The following is a 12,147-nucleotide window of genomic DNA, read 5'->3' on the forward strand; positions in this document are numbered from 1 at the left end:
CGCGTATTCAGAAGCACTACTCTGTTTAAACGGCTGCAGCAAGGGACTTACTTCCCAGACCAGAAAATAACAGTTGGGGATGTTGAAATGCCTGTCGTTATCCTGGGGGACCCAGCCTACCCCTTGATGCCATGGCTCATGAAGCCATACACAGGCAGCCTGGACAGTGGTCAGGATCTGTTCAATTACAGGCTGAGCAAGTGCAGAATGGTGGTGGAATGTGCATTTGGCCGTTTAAAGGCGCGCTGGCGCACATTACTGACTCGCTCAGACCTCAGCCAAACCAATGTCCCCTATGTTATTGCTGCTTGCTGTATTCTCCACAATCTCTGTGAGAGTAAGGGGGAGACCTTTATGGCGGGGTGGGAGGCTGAGGCAAATCACCTGGCCGCTGATTACGCGCAGCCAGACACCAGGGAGATTAGAAGAGCACACCAGGAAGCGGTGCGCATCAGAGAAGCTTTGAAAACGAGCTTCATCAATGGCCAGGGTACAGTGTGACTGCTGTGTTTGTTGATGAACACCCAACCCCCTTGATTGACTCAGTCCCTGTAAGCAACTCCCCCTCCCCCTTCGAGTACAGCTTACTTATGCAAATAAAGTCACTCTCATTTAAAAAGCATGAATTCTTTATTGATTCATTATAAAAAGAGGGAGAGAAGTAAGGGTGTGCTTTGGGAGGAGGAAAGGAGGGATGGAGAAGGCCATTAAAAAATAATTCAGAGTAACGGCATCCTTCTGGTTGGGCTATCCACGGGGGTGGAGTGGGCGGGTGCACGGAGCCTCCCCCCACGCGTTCTTACACGTCTGGGTGAGGAGGCTAAGGAACATGGTGAGGGGGGAGGGTGGTTATACAGGGGCTGCAGCGGCACTCTGTGATCCTGCTGCCGTTCCTGAAGCTCCACAAGACGCCGGAGCATATCAGTTTGATCACGCAGCAGCCCCAGAGTTGCATCCCGCCACCGCTGATCTTCCTGCCGCCACCGCTGATTTTCCTGCCGATCTTCCTGCCGCCACCTCGCATCTCGGTTGTCCCTCCTGTCCTCACGTTCATCCCTCCTGTCCTCACGTTCACTGGCCTCTTTCCTGTAATTTGAAACCACGTCCTTCCACTCATTCAGATGAGCTCTTTCATTGCGTGTAACTTCCATAATATCCGAGAACATCTCATCTCGCGTCTTCTTTTTCCTCCGCCTTATCTGTGCTAGCCTTTGGGATGGAGGAGGGACGCTTGAAAAATTTGCAGCTGCATGAGGGAGATAAATATTTAGAAAGATACATTTTACAGAACAATGGTTATACTCTTTCACAGTGAAAAGCACTATTCACCTTACATAGCACATGTGATTTCCCTACAAGGTCGCATTTTTCATCTTAATAGTGACTGCTTGCATCTCTGGGGTTACAGATCTCAGACACAGGTCCAGGCATCAGGATTCAGCTTGCATGCGGCCATGGTAAGCCACTGTCTCAGTGATTTACCCCTCCCCCCCCAACGCATGGCTAATACCACGCTAGCTCCCTGCTAATCAACAACCTTCCCCCTCCCCCCCACCCACTGCTTGTCCGGTAGCTTGGGGAAGATCGCCTCGCCGGTGACCAAACAGAAAAGATCATCGGCATTTCACTCCTCCCCTCCCCCCGCTTCGCTACGTGCAGGAAAGTGTTTTTTTTAAGCTGCTGCATTCCACGAACCCAGTAGAAAAATGGCCACCCCCCTTACTTAAATTCCTGATTTTTAACCAGGTTATCCTGAACGATATCACTTTGCTGAGGATAACAGAACAAGATAAAGAGCGGATGCTTCTTGAATGCCAGCAGTCACCGGGACCATACGCTGCGATGCTTTGCCACGCAATGATACCTGATTACTTGCTACATGCATGGCATGGTAAAGTGTCCTACCATGGTGGGCGGAACAAGGATGCCTTGCCCAGAAACCTTCTGCAAAGGCTTCTGGAGTACCTACAGGAGCGCTTCATCGAGATGTCCCTGGAGGATTTCCTCTCAATCCCCGGACATGTTAACAAACTTTTCTAAGTAACTATACTGTCTGCGAATGCATCCCAAGTCCTCTGGGCAAATCAATCATTAAAAAAGGCTTGCTTAAAAAACACTGTTTGCTATTTGCAAAGGTACACTCACCAGAGCTCCCTTCCAGGGCGTCATTCTCTGGAATAGTTGCTTGTGAGGGCTGGGAGCAGGGTAATTCCGTCAGGGTGATAAAAAGCTCCTGGCTGCTGGGGTTCACGGAGTGCTGTGTGCTCTCTGCGAGGTCTTCCTCTTCTTCTTCCTCTTCATCTTCCCCGTCTGCATAATCCTCAGACATGGCAGAGATTACAACCCCCACCTCGGAATCCACGGTCAGGGGTGGGGTACTTGTGGCGCAGCCCCCTAAAATTGCATGCAGCTCATCATAGAAGCGGCATGTTTTTCGACCTGCCCCGGACCTTCCGTTTGCTTCTTTGGTTTTCTGGTAGGCTTGTCTGAGCTCCTTAACTTTCACTCTGCACTGCACGGAGTCCCTGCTGTGGCCTTTATCCGTCATAGCCTTAGAAATTCTTTCAAATACTTTTTCATTTCGTCTTTTGGAACGCAGTTCTGTTAGCACTGAATCCTCTCCCCATATAGCGATCAGATCCATTACCTCCCGAGCGGTCCATGCTGGGGCTCTTTTTCGATTCTCAGGAGACTGCATTGTTAACTGTGCTGATGAGCTGTGCGTGGTCACCTGTGCTGATGAGATGAGATCTCCACGCTGGGGAAGCAGGAAATGAATTTCAAAAGTTCGCGGGCTTTTCCTGTCTACCTGGCCAGTGCATCCGAGTTGAGAATGCTGTCCAGAGCGGTCAGTGGTGCACTGTGGGATAGCTCCCGGAGGCCAATACCGTCGATTGCGGCCACACTAACCCTATTCCGATATGTTAATACCGATATTAGCGCTACTCCTCTCGTCGGGCAGGAGTACAGAAACCGATTTAAAGAGCCATTAAAATCGATATAAGGTGCCTCCTAGTGTGGACGGTTGTGGCGTTAAATCGGTTTTAGGCTCCTAAAACCGATTTAAACGCCTAGTGTAGACCAGGCTTCTTTTGCCTCTTATTGCCCCTTGCTCACTGCTATACGGCAGGAGGAGGGAAATCACCATTGTCAGATGTCTCACTTGCCTGCTGCCATTCCTTAAAAAATAGTGGCATCTGTGGGTATCTTTCTGGAGTGAGGAGAGACCGATGTAGAGATGAATGAAATAACTGAGTGCTGTGGGTGGGGGTGGCGGGTAGATGGTGAATAATAGTATGGGGGATGGAGAGAGAGTAATGGGGAGACAGAGGGAGTAAACATGAAGGAGAGATCAGGAAGTGGAGAAGGAACTGAGGGAGAAAATGGAAGGTAAGAGAAAATACTGACACTAAAAATCAGTAAAGAGAAGAAGTGGGCTGAATCAGAAAAGGACAAATCCTTTGATAAGAGCTTTGATTTGATAAGAGATGGGAAAACAGAAAAGCAATTGAAAAGCAGACATTTAAAAAAAGTGAAAAGACCAAGATACAAACAAAAGCGAAGGGCAGGTAGATAAAATGGAAAGTTAAATGAGGGAGCCATATGTTAATTTCTTATAAATGTTCCTGGAAATCTTACTTTGACAGCAGTTTGAATCTGTGACTAAATCATGGCTGTGTTTTTAAAGACGGAAAACAATTCTGTGAAAGAGGTGACCCTATCTCTTCTCCTGGATCCTAGTGTCTATAGGTACTAGATATCACCTTTACTTACGTTTTGAAAAGCTTGATTTATAGATTACCTTTGAGTCTCCTGGGGGGGAAAAGAAGGGGTCTTGTCATATCACATACCTTTCCAAATGAAAGCACAGAAGTGTGCGTAAGAGAGACCAGAAAGGAATGGGGTGAAATTTGAGACATAAACCATGAATTTTGTCAGGGAAAAGTTCTCAGACCCTCCCAGAGAAATCTTGGTTGCTCATATCTGAAAAAGTCATATAAAGAAGCCACACAACTTGGCTTCCTTCCAAGAAGGATCAATTGGTTAGCAGTGGTAGTGGTAGTTCACTGCTTGTGGAAGCTCTGGATGAAACCTTAAAAATGAGGTCCGCTCTGTCCTATGTGGTGCTCTTTTGAGGGTGTAACTGCTGGCCTGTTGTACCTTGAGGAAGAGGCATAAGTTGACACTGCTTTCACTGGGGACAGCTGAATCAAAGATTCTCCTGAGTGTTGAGAAGCTGCTACTGCCACTCCTGCCAGCACAGTTGCCAACTTTCACAGGGTAAATAAGCACCCTGACTTCCACAATAAGCCAAAAATCAAGCTAATCTCATTTCAAAACAAGGCCAAAACAAGCCAATCCTTAAGAACCCCAACACTTTGTGACTAGATCCCCCTGACATGCAGTCTGGGACTGTGGTGGCCCCCTGTGCAACCCTGACTCTCCCCCCACCCCTTGCCCCTGCTTGCTCCTAGCCCATGCTTGCCAGAAGCTGATTTCCCCCACCCCCCAAAAAAGGCAACAAGCTACATCAAGCAACTTGCAAGCCAATTAAGCCAAAACCGAGCCCAATTTCTGCTTTTTTTTTTCTCACGGGTTTAGCATGTCTGACTGTACTTCAGCTGCCAGGTGATTTGTTAGTTGTTTTCTCCCCCCTTCCCCTCTCACCCAGTTGCCTCTTAGGTCCAGTTATTAGTAACTCTAAGCTGGTGGGCTCCCTCACTGCTAGTTCATCAGATAAAACTCCCAGCTTCAGAATTTCAGATTTTTTTTTTATTTTTTTTTAGGGATGGGTTAATTTCTTAAAATCAAAAGTCTTATGTAAATTAAACAGATAAACCAGATCCTGTTTCCTGCAGGTCTCTGTCTAACTGAGCTGTTCCTTGACCTTTTAGCTTTCAGGTCACCTGATCCCTGGCCTCAAACTCATCATCTGGGAGGCAGATAACTAGGTAACTCCCTTAAAGGACCAGCTGACTCTGTGACACTACTATACAGGAATAGTATCAGTAGCAGCTGTGAGGTGTCTTGTTTGCTATAGCCATTTCTACAATTAAGATTTTTTTTTTATCTTTGTATTTTGTGGTTATTTTGTAAATATCTGGATTGAGGTTTATTTGGTCCCATTGAAAGGACCTTTTGCTGTGTTGCCAGTATCTTGTGTTGTAAAGGTTGTGTGAGTACCAATAAAGGAAATCAATCCCATCACTTGGGATGCAGATAATTAGGCACAGGTGGGGCTAAACCCAACTCCCTTATGTGGTGGGATGACTCTTTGGCAGTAACCGTAGAGGTCTAGGCTAGCGCATGATTGCTAGGCTGGCACAGGTTCTTGTACTGAGGAGGGAGGGAGTAGGAGATAGAGGGTGTTTGTGTGACATTGAGAGTATGGTGCATGTGTTGGAGTGCGTGAAGAGCAATGGGATTACAGAGGAAATGGTGGGCACAGGCAACAGAGTAATTGAAGGAACCTAGTAAGTACCAATACCGATCAAACCAATGGTCTGTCCTATTGCGTGTATATATATTTTTAAAAGCCTGTTACGTTTGCGTGGTAGTCAGGTTTCATTGGCATTAACTTAAACCTGGAAAACTTAATTATGAGAGATGCCTGCTGAAGGATGCTGGGATTTATTAGTATTTGAGAATGGTGCGAATGTGAGGCTAGTGGAAATGAATGCATAAAACTATAATTCCTGTGATGCATGGACATTGAGATATAGGTGTCCTCTCTCATTCTTCAGGAGGAACCACAATCTTTCATTTTTCTCTTCTTTTTTTGAATTGTGGTAGTGCTCAAAGATCCTTACTAGATTGAAGTCTCTTTGTGTGAGGCGCAGTACAAATACACAGGATGGACGCAATTCTTGACCTGAAGAACAGTAGCAGACTACCTGACACATCAGATATCCACCAGGTGTGGAAAAACCTGAAAGATAATCAGTATTTATTTAGGCAAACTGAGCTCAGTTTGCCTAAATAAATACTGTTTTATAGATATTTATAGTATTTATAAAATAAATACTGTTTTATAGATTCATAGACTTTACGGTCAGAAGGGACCATTATGATCATCTAGTCTGACCTCCTGCACAACGAAGGCCACAGAATCTCACCTGCCCACTCCTATAATAAACCCCTAAACTATGTCTGAGCTATTGAAGTCCTCAAATCATAGTTTAAAGACTTCAAGGTGCAGAGAATCCTCCAGCAAGTGACCCATGCCCCAGGCTGCAGAGGAAGGCAAAAAAACCCCCAGGGGCTCTGCCAATCTGCCCTGGAGGAAAATTCCTTCCCAACCCCAAATATGGCAATCAGCTAAACTCTGAGCATCTGGGCAAGACACACCAGCCAGATACCCAGGAAAGAATTCTCTGTAGTAACTCAGATCCCACCCCATCTAACATCTCATCACAGGCCATTGGGCAGATTTACTGCTAATAGTCAAAGATCAATTAATTGCCAAAATTAGGCTATTCCATCATACCATCCCCTCCATAAACTTATCAAGCTGAGTCTTGAAGCTAGATATGTCTTTTGCCCTCACTACTCCCCTTGGAAGACTGTGTTCCAGAACTTCACTCCTCTGATGGTTAGAAACCTTCATCTAATTTCAAGTCTAAACTTCCTGATGGCCAGTTTATATCCATTTGTTCTTGTGTCCACATTGGTAGCTTAAATAATTCCTCTCCCTCCCTGGTATTTGTCTCCTGATATATTTATAGAGAGCAATCATATCTCCCCTCAGCCTTCTTTTGGTTAGGCTAAACAAGCCAAGCTCTTTGAGTCTCTTTTCATAAGACAGGTTTTCTGTTCCTCAGATCATCCTAGTAGCCCTTCTCTGTACCTGTTCCAGTTTGAATTCATCCTTCTTAAACATGGGAGACCAGAACTGCACACAGTAGTCCAGATGAGGTCTCACCAGTGCCTTGTATAACGGTACTAACATCTCCTTATCTCTATTGGACATACCTCGCTTGGTGCATCCCAAGATCGCATTAGCTTTTTTCACGGCCATATCACATTGGTGGCTCATAGTCATCCTGTGATCAACCAATACTCCGAGGTCCTTCTCCTCCTCTGTTACTTCCAACTGATGAGTCCCCAGCTTATAACAAAAATTCTTGTTATTAATCCCTAAATGCATGACCTTGCACTTTTCACTATTAAATTTCATCCTATTACTATTACTCCAGTTTACAAGGTTATCCAGATCTTCCTGTATGATATCCTGATCCTTCTCTGTGTTGGCAGTACCTCCCAGCTTTGTGTCATCCACAAACTTTATTAGCACATTCTCACTTTTTGTGCCAAGGTCAGTAATAAAAAGATTAAATAAGATTGGTCCCAAAACCGATCCCTGAGGAACTCCACTAGTAACCTCTGTCCAGCCTGACAGTTCACCTTTCAGTATGATCCGTTGTAGTCTCCGCTTTAACCAGTTCCTTATCCACCTTTCAATTTTCATATTGATCCCCATCTTTTCCAATTTAACTAATAATTTCCCACGTGGAACTGTATCAGATGCCTTACTGAAATCGAGGTAAATTAGATCCACTGCGTTTCCTTTGTCTAAAAAGTCTGTTACCTTCTCAAAGAAGGAGATCTGATTGGTTTGGCATGATCTACCTTTTATAAAACCTTGTTGTATTTTGTCCCAATTTCCATTGACCTCAATGTCCTTAACTACTTTCTCCTTCAAAAATTTGTCCAAGACTTTGCATACTACAGATGTCAAACTAACAGGCCTGTAGTTACCCAGATCACTTTTTTTCCCTTTCTTAAAAATAGGAATTATGTTAGCAATTCTCCAGTCATATGGTACAACACCTGAATGTACAGATGCATTAAAAATTCTTGCTAATGGGCTTGCAATTTCATGTGCCAGTTCCTTTAATATTCTTGGATGAAGATTATTTGGGCCCCCCGATTTAGTCCCATTAAGCTGTTCGAGTTTGGCTTCTACCTCGGATGTGGTAATATCTACCTCCATATCCTCATTCCCATTTGTCATCCTGCCATTATCCCTAAGCTCCTCACTAGCCTCATTAAAGATTGAGACAAAGTATTTGTTTAGATATTGGGCCATGCCTAGATTATCTGTAACCTCCGCTCCATCCTCAGTGTTTAGTGGTCCCACTTCTTCTTTCTTTGTTTTCTTTTTATTTATATGGAACCTTTTACTATTGGTTTTAATTCCCTTTGCAAGGTCCAACCCTACATGGCTTTTGGCTTTTCTCACTTTATCCCTACATGTTCTGACCTCAAAAGGTAGCTTTCCTTGCTGGTCCCTCCCATCTTCCACTCCTTGTAGGCTTTTTGCCTTTTTTTAATCACCTCTCTGAGATGCTTGCTCATCCAGCTTGGTCTACAACTTTTGCCTATGAATTTTTTCCCCTTTCTTGGGATGCAGGCTTCTGATAGTTTCTGCAACTTTGACTTGAAGTAATTCCAGGCCTCCTCTGTGTTTACATCCACAAGTTCTTCAGTCTGATCTACTTCCCTAACTAATTTCATTAATTTTTTTAAGTTAGCCCTTTTGAAATCAAAAACCCTAGTCACAGATCTATTTTTGTTTATCCTTCCGTTTCGTTTGAACTGAATTAGCTCATGATCGCTTGAACCAAGGTTGCCCCCTACAACCATTTCTTCTAGGAGGTCTTCACTACTCACCAAAACCAAATCTAAAATGGCATCCCCTCTTGTTGGTTCAGCAACTACTTGGTGAAGGAATCCATCAGCTATCGCACCCAAAAAATCTAAGCCCTATTATTACTAGCACTTGTCCTCCAGTCTATATCTGGGAAGTTAAAGTTTCCCATGATCACACAATTCCCATTCGTATCTACTTCATTAAAAACATTAAAGAGGTCTCTATCCATATCCAGATCGGATCTTGGTGGGCTGTAGCACACCCCAAGCACTATCCCAGGGGATATCTCTAGTAGCTTTCTTCCCCAATGTGATTTTTGCCCAGATAGACTCTCTTATCCCTTCCATCACTTCTTATTTCTTTACAGTCTACCTCATCACTGATGTACAGTGCTACTCCACCACCTTTGCCTTTATTTCTGTCTTTCCTAAACAGCACATACCCTTCAATACCTGTACTCCAATCATGACTACTATTCCACCATGTTTCTGTTATCCCTACAATATCTGGTTTCGCTTTCTGCACCAGTAACTTTAGTTCCTCCATTTTATTACCTAGGCTCCTCGCATTAGTGTATAAACATCTTAATTTTTGCTGTTTGGCTTTGCTCACATTCTTTACCCAATTAGGCACAGACATTCTACTGCCAGTATCACCTATTAGACTGGTATCTACAGTACCCTTCCTCCTTATGTCCATTCTCCTACCCACAGCTGTATCCTTTCTTACTTTGTTTTCTTCCCTGTCAATGTTAAAATCTGGCGTGGAAATTACCTGGACATCTACCAACCATCTCCCCCCAAATTCCTAGTTTAAAGCTCTCTTAATCAGTTGTTCCAGCCTCCATCCTAGAAGTCTATTACCCTCCCTACTCAGGTAAAGTCCATCCCGAGAGAACAGTCTTCTGTCCATGAATACCTCCCAGTGGCCGTACATCCCAAAGTCCTCCTTATAGCACCACTGCCTGAACTATCTGTTGATCATCATAATCTTGTCACACCTTTGTTGCCCTTCTCTAGGAACAGGCAGAATCCCACTGAAGATCACCTGAGTCTTGATTTCCTTAAGCATCTTCCCCAGCCTGGCATAGTCTCCCTTGATATGTTCCAGCAAGAATCTAGCCATATCATTTGTTCCCACATGAAAGACAATCAGTAGATTCTTTCCTGCTCCTGTTAGGATCCTCTTCAGCCTCAGATCCACACCCGTATCTTAGCACCTGGCAGACAGCACAACCTTCTGTTCTCTGGATCAGCACTGATACAGGCCTGTCTGTTCTTCTCAGTAAGGAGTCTCCAGTCATGTAGACCTGCCTTTTCCTGGTGATGGTGTGATTCTCCGGTCTATCCCCTGTTCTTGCCACGAGTTCTTGGGAAGAACCTTGAAGAGCCCTGGTGAGTGCTCTTGGGCTAGTGGAGGGAGTGTTAAAGAGTGAGAAGGAGCTTTTTCCTTTTTTTTTCTTTTTTCTTTTCTTTTCCTTTCCTTTCTGACTCCCATCACTGATATTTAAAAAATTCTTACTGTAGGTGCTGTTGCTGTCTGTTTGGAGAGCCAGCTCCTCTAAATGCAGGGCTTCCCATTGACAATTGGCAAGGAGGCATGCTGCTGCCTGTAGTGCTGATTCACCATAGTTGAGGGACTAGCGGAAAAGTGCAGGCAATGGCAATTTTAGGAAGAGGACTTCAAAAGAAAATACACAGACCCCTAGGAAGTGAAGTTGAGTGCACCAATGGTGCAGTCAGTGAAACAGCCAGGTGAAAACAGGCAAGGAAGCCCCCCAATATCTGTGCATGTCCTTTAGACCATGGACAAATGTCTACAGGGATCCACTGGCCAATCCCCTTCTCCCTCCTTCACTGGTGCATAGGTAGGATACATAGGCCATGTTGTGGGAGGCTGAAGCAATGGACAGGTATGTGGAGAAGATTCTGTTCTCACCAACATCCATGCAGCACCCCCTGTACAACTGTTTTACTCTGGTTAGGTGAAGTGATGAAAGATTTGGCTCTTTATGCATCTGTTGTACTTTACGCAACAGCAACTCAGTAAACATTGTATAGAAAAAGAAAGAAAGCATGTATTAAATTAACCAAATTGTGCTGGAACACACATCACCTTATTCTGCCCAAATAACATTTGGAAATAAAAAATAAACCCATTGTTTGGGGTGGTTCTGACAAATTGACATGAGGCTGTGATTCATGCTCCTTGCTGCCAGTAAAATTGAACATGTTTCCCTTTAGAGAAGATGAGTAAATTCATTCTAATGTTATGTTTAATAGGACAAGATAACTTCAGGCATATATACTGTGTGGTATCTCTACAATAATATATGCATGTTCAATTTTTCAAGGGGATGGCATTCCCTGTGGACATGTTAGATAATTACAGTCATGAAGACTTGGAGAGTTCTGCAGAAGACTACATGTCTGATCTTCGATGTGGGGATCCAGAGAATCCAGAGTTTTTGTCTCTTGTCAGCAACATCAAAGTAAGAAAGAGAAAAATGCAGATAAATCCAGTCTGTGTCTATTGTGTTAAAATGAGTATTTAAATAAGTATTATATTTTCTATATGTTTCTATCCTTTTTAAACTGTATTTTTATTGTACTTTGGAACACCAAAAAGCACATTATTTTATACCAAGTGGGATCTTTGTGTCAGCCACTCAGATTATTGGATGATGAATCTACATATATTGAACAATTCTCTTTCATTTTAAATCTTAACTGGTGAGTCAGGCAAACTCTTTGCTAGAATTTTTCACAGAAACGCACATGCATAAGTTATGATAGCAGTTACTGCATCTAATTGGTCATTTATGCCTCAGTTTTGCAAAGTGATCTGTTTGGGTGGACGTTTAATCCCAGAGGCAGTCCCACTGACATCCAAAATGGTGTCTATATTGGATTATTTGTCCTAAAAGTTTCCCTGTTGCCATCACAGCAGCTGTACTGGTGGAGGCACTAATTGAGACCGGATACTGGAATTTGATGATCTGACCCACCTTATCGCTTAGCCTGTCTTTGTGATGCAGTGGTCAAAATCGGATCTGCCTATGCTGGCACTCCCACTTGCTAGTATCTATGGTAACAATGGTGTGAAATTTTAACTAAAGAGTCTAGAATAAGTGAGGCCAGTGGGACTCCTAAGTGGGAGTAGGGGTTCTCACTTGCAGATCCCTTTTCAGGAGCAGAGTTTTAGGCACTTTTCTCTAATCATGGATAAGTGCTGTGTACGTAAAAATAAAAATTCTGAGCCATAACATACCATAAGCTTTAAACTGTTTTATAAGCAAGCAAATCTTTCTCATGGTCTGAATGCCTAGTTGTTTGTTCATCACACAATCAGTGCTAATATATACATATATATATTTTCTCAAATATCTTCATTAAATATTAGAAATACTTGAATTTAAATAACTTCAAAATCCTTTTGATGAAGATATTGAACTTTCTAAAACTAAGTGGTTCCAGTTTCCATATGTTGGTGCC

General features: G+C 43.6%; 1 protein-coding gene across 3 annotated transcripts in view; it reads left to right on the forward strand.

The window, feature by feature from the left end:
* Nucleotides 1-12,147, forward strand: part of FAM169A (family with sequence similarity 169 member A) — a 56,683-nt gene that overhangs the window by 17,005 nt on the left and 27,531 nt on the right. For all 3 annotated transcript variants that reach the window (XM_045021779.1, XM_045021778.1, XM_045021780.1), the window contains exon 2: nucleotides 11,007-11,144. In XM_045021779.1, coding sequence (XP_044877714.1) covers nucleotides 11,010-11,144 — 135 coding nt within the window. In that variant the 5' untranslated portion in view covers nucleotides 11,007-11,009. The remainder of the gene's footprint in view (nucleotides 1-11,006; nucleotides 11,145-12,147) is intronic.

The sequence above is a fragment of the Mauremys mutica genome, chromosome 6 (assembly GCF_020497125.1).
Source record: "Mauremys mutica isolate MM-2020 ecotype Southern chromosome 6, ASM2049712v1, whole genome shotgun sequence".
NCBI lineage: Eukaryota > Metazoa > Chordata > Testudines > Geoemydidae > Mauremys > Mauremys mutica.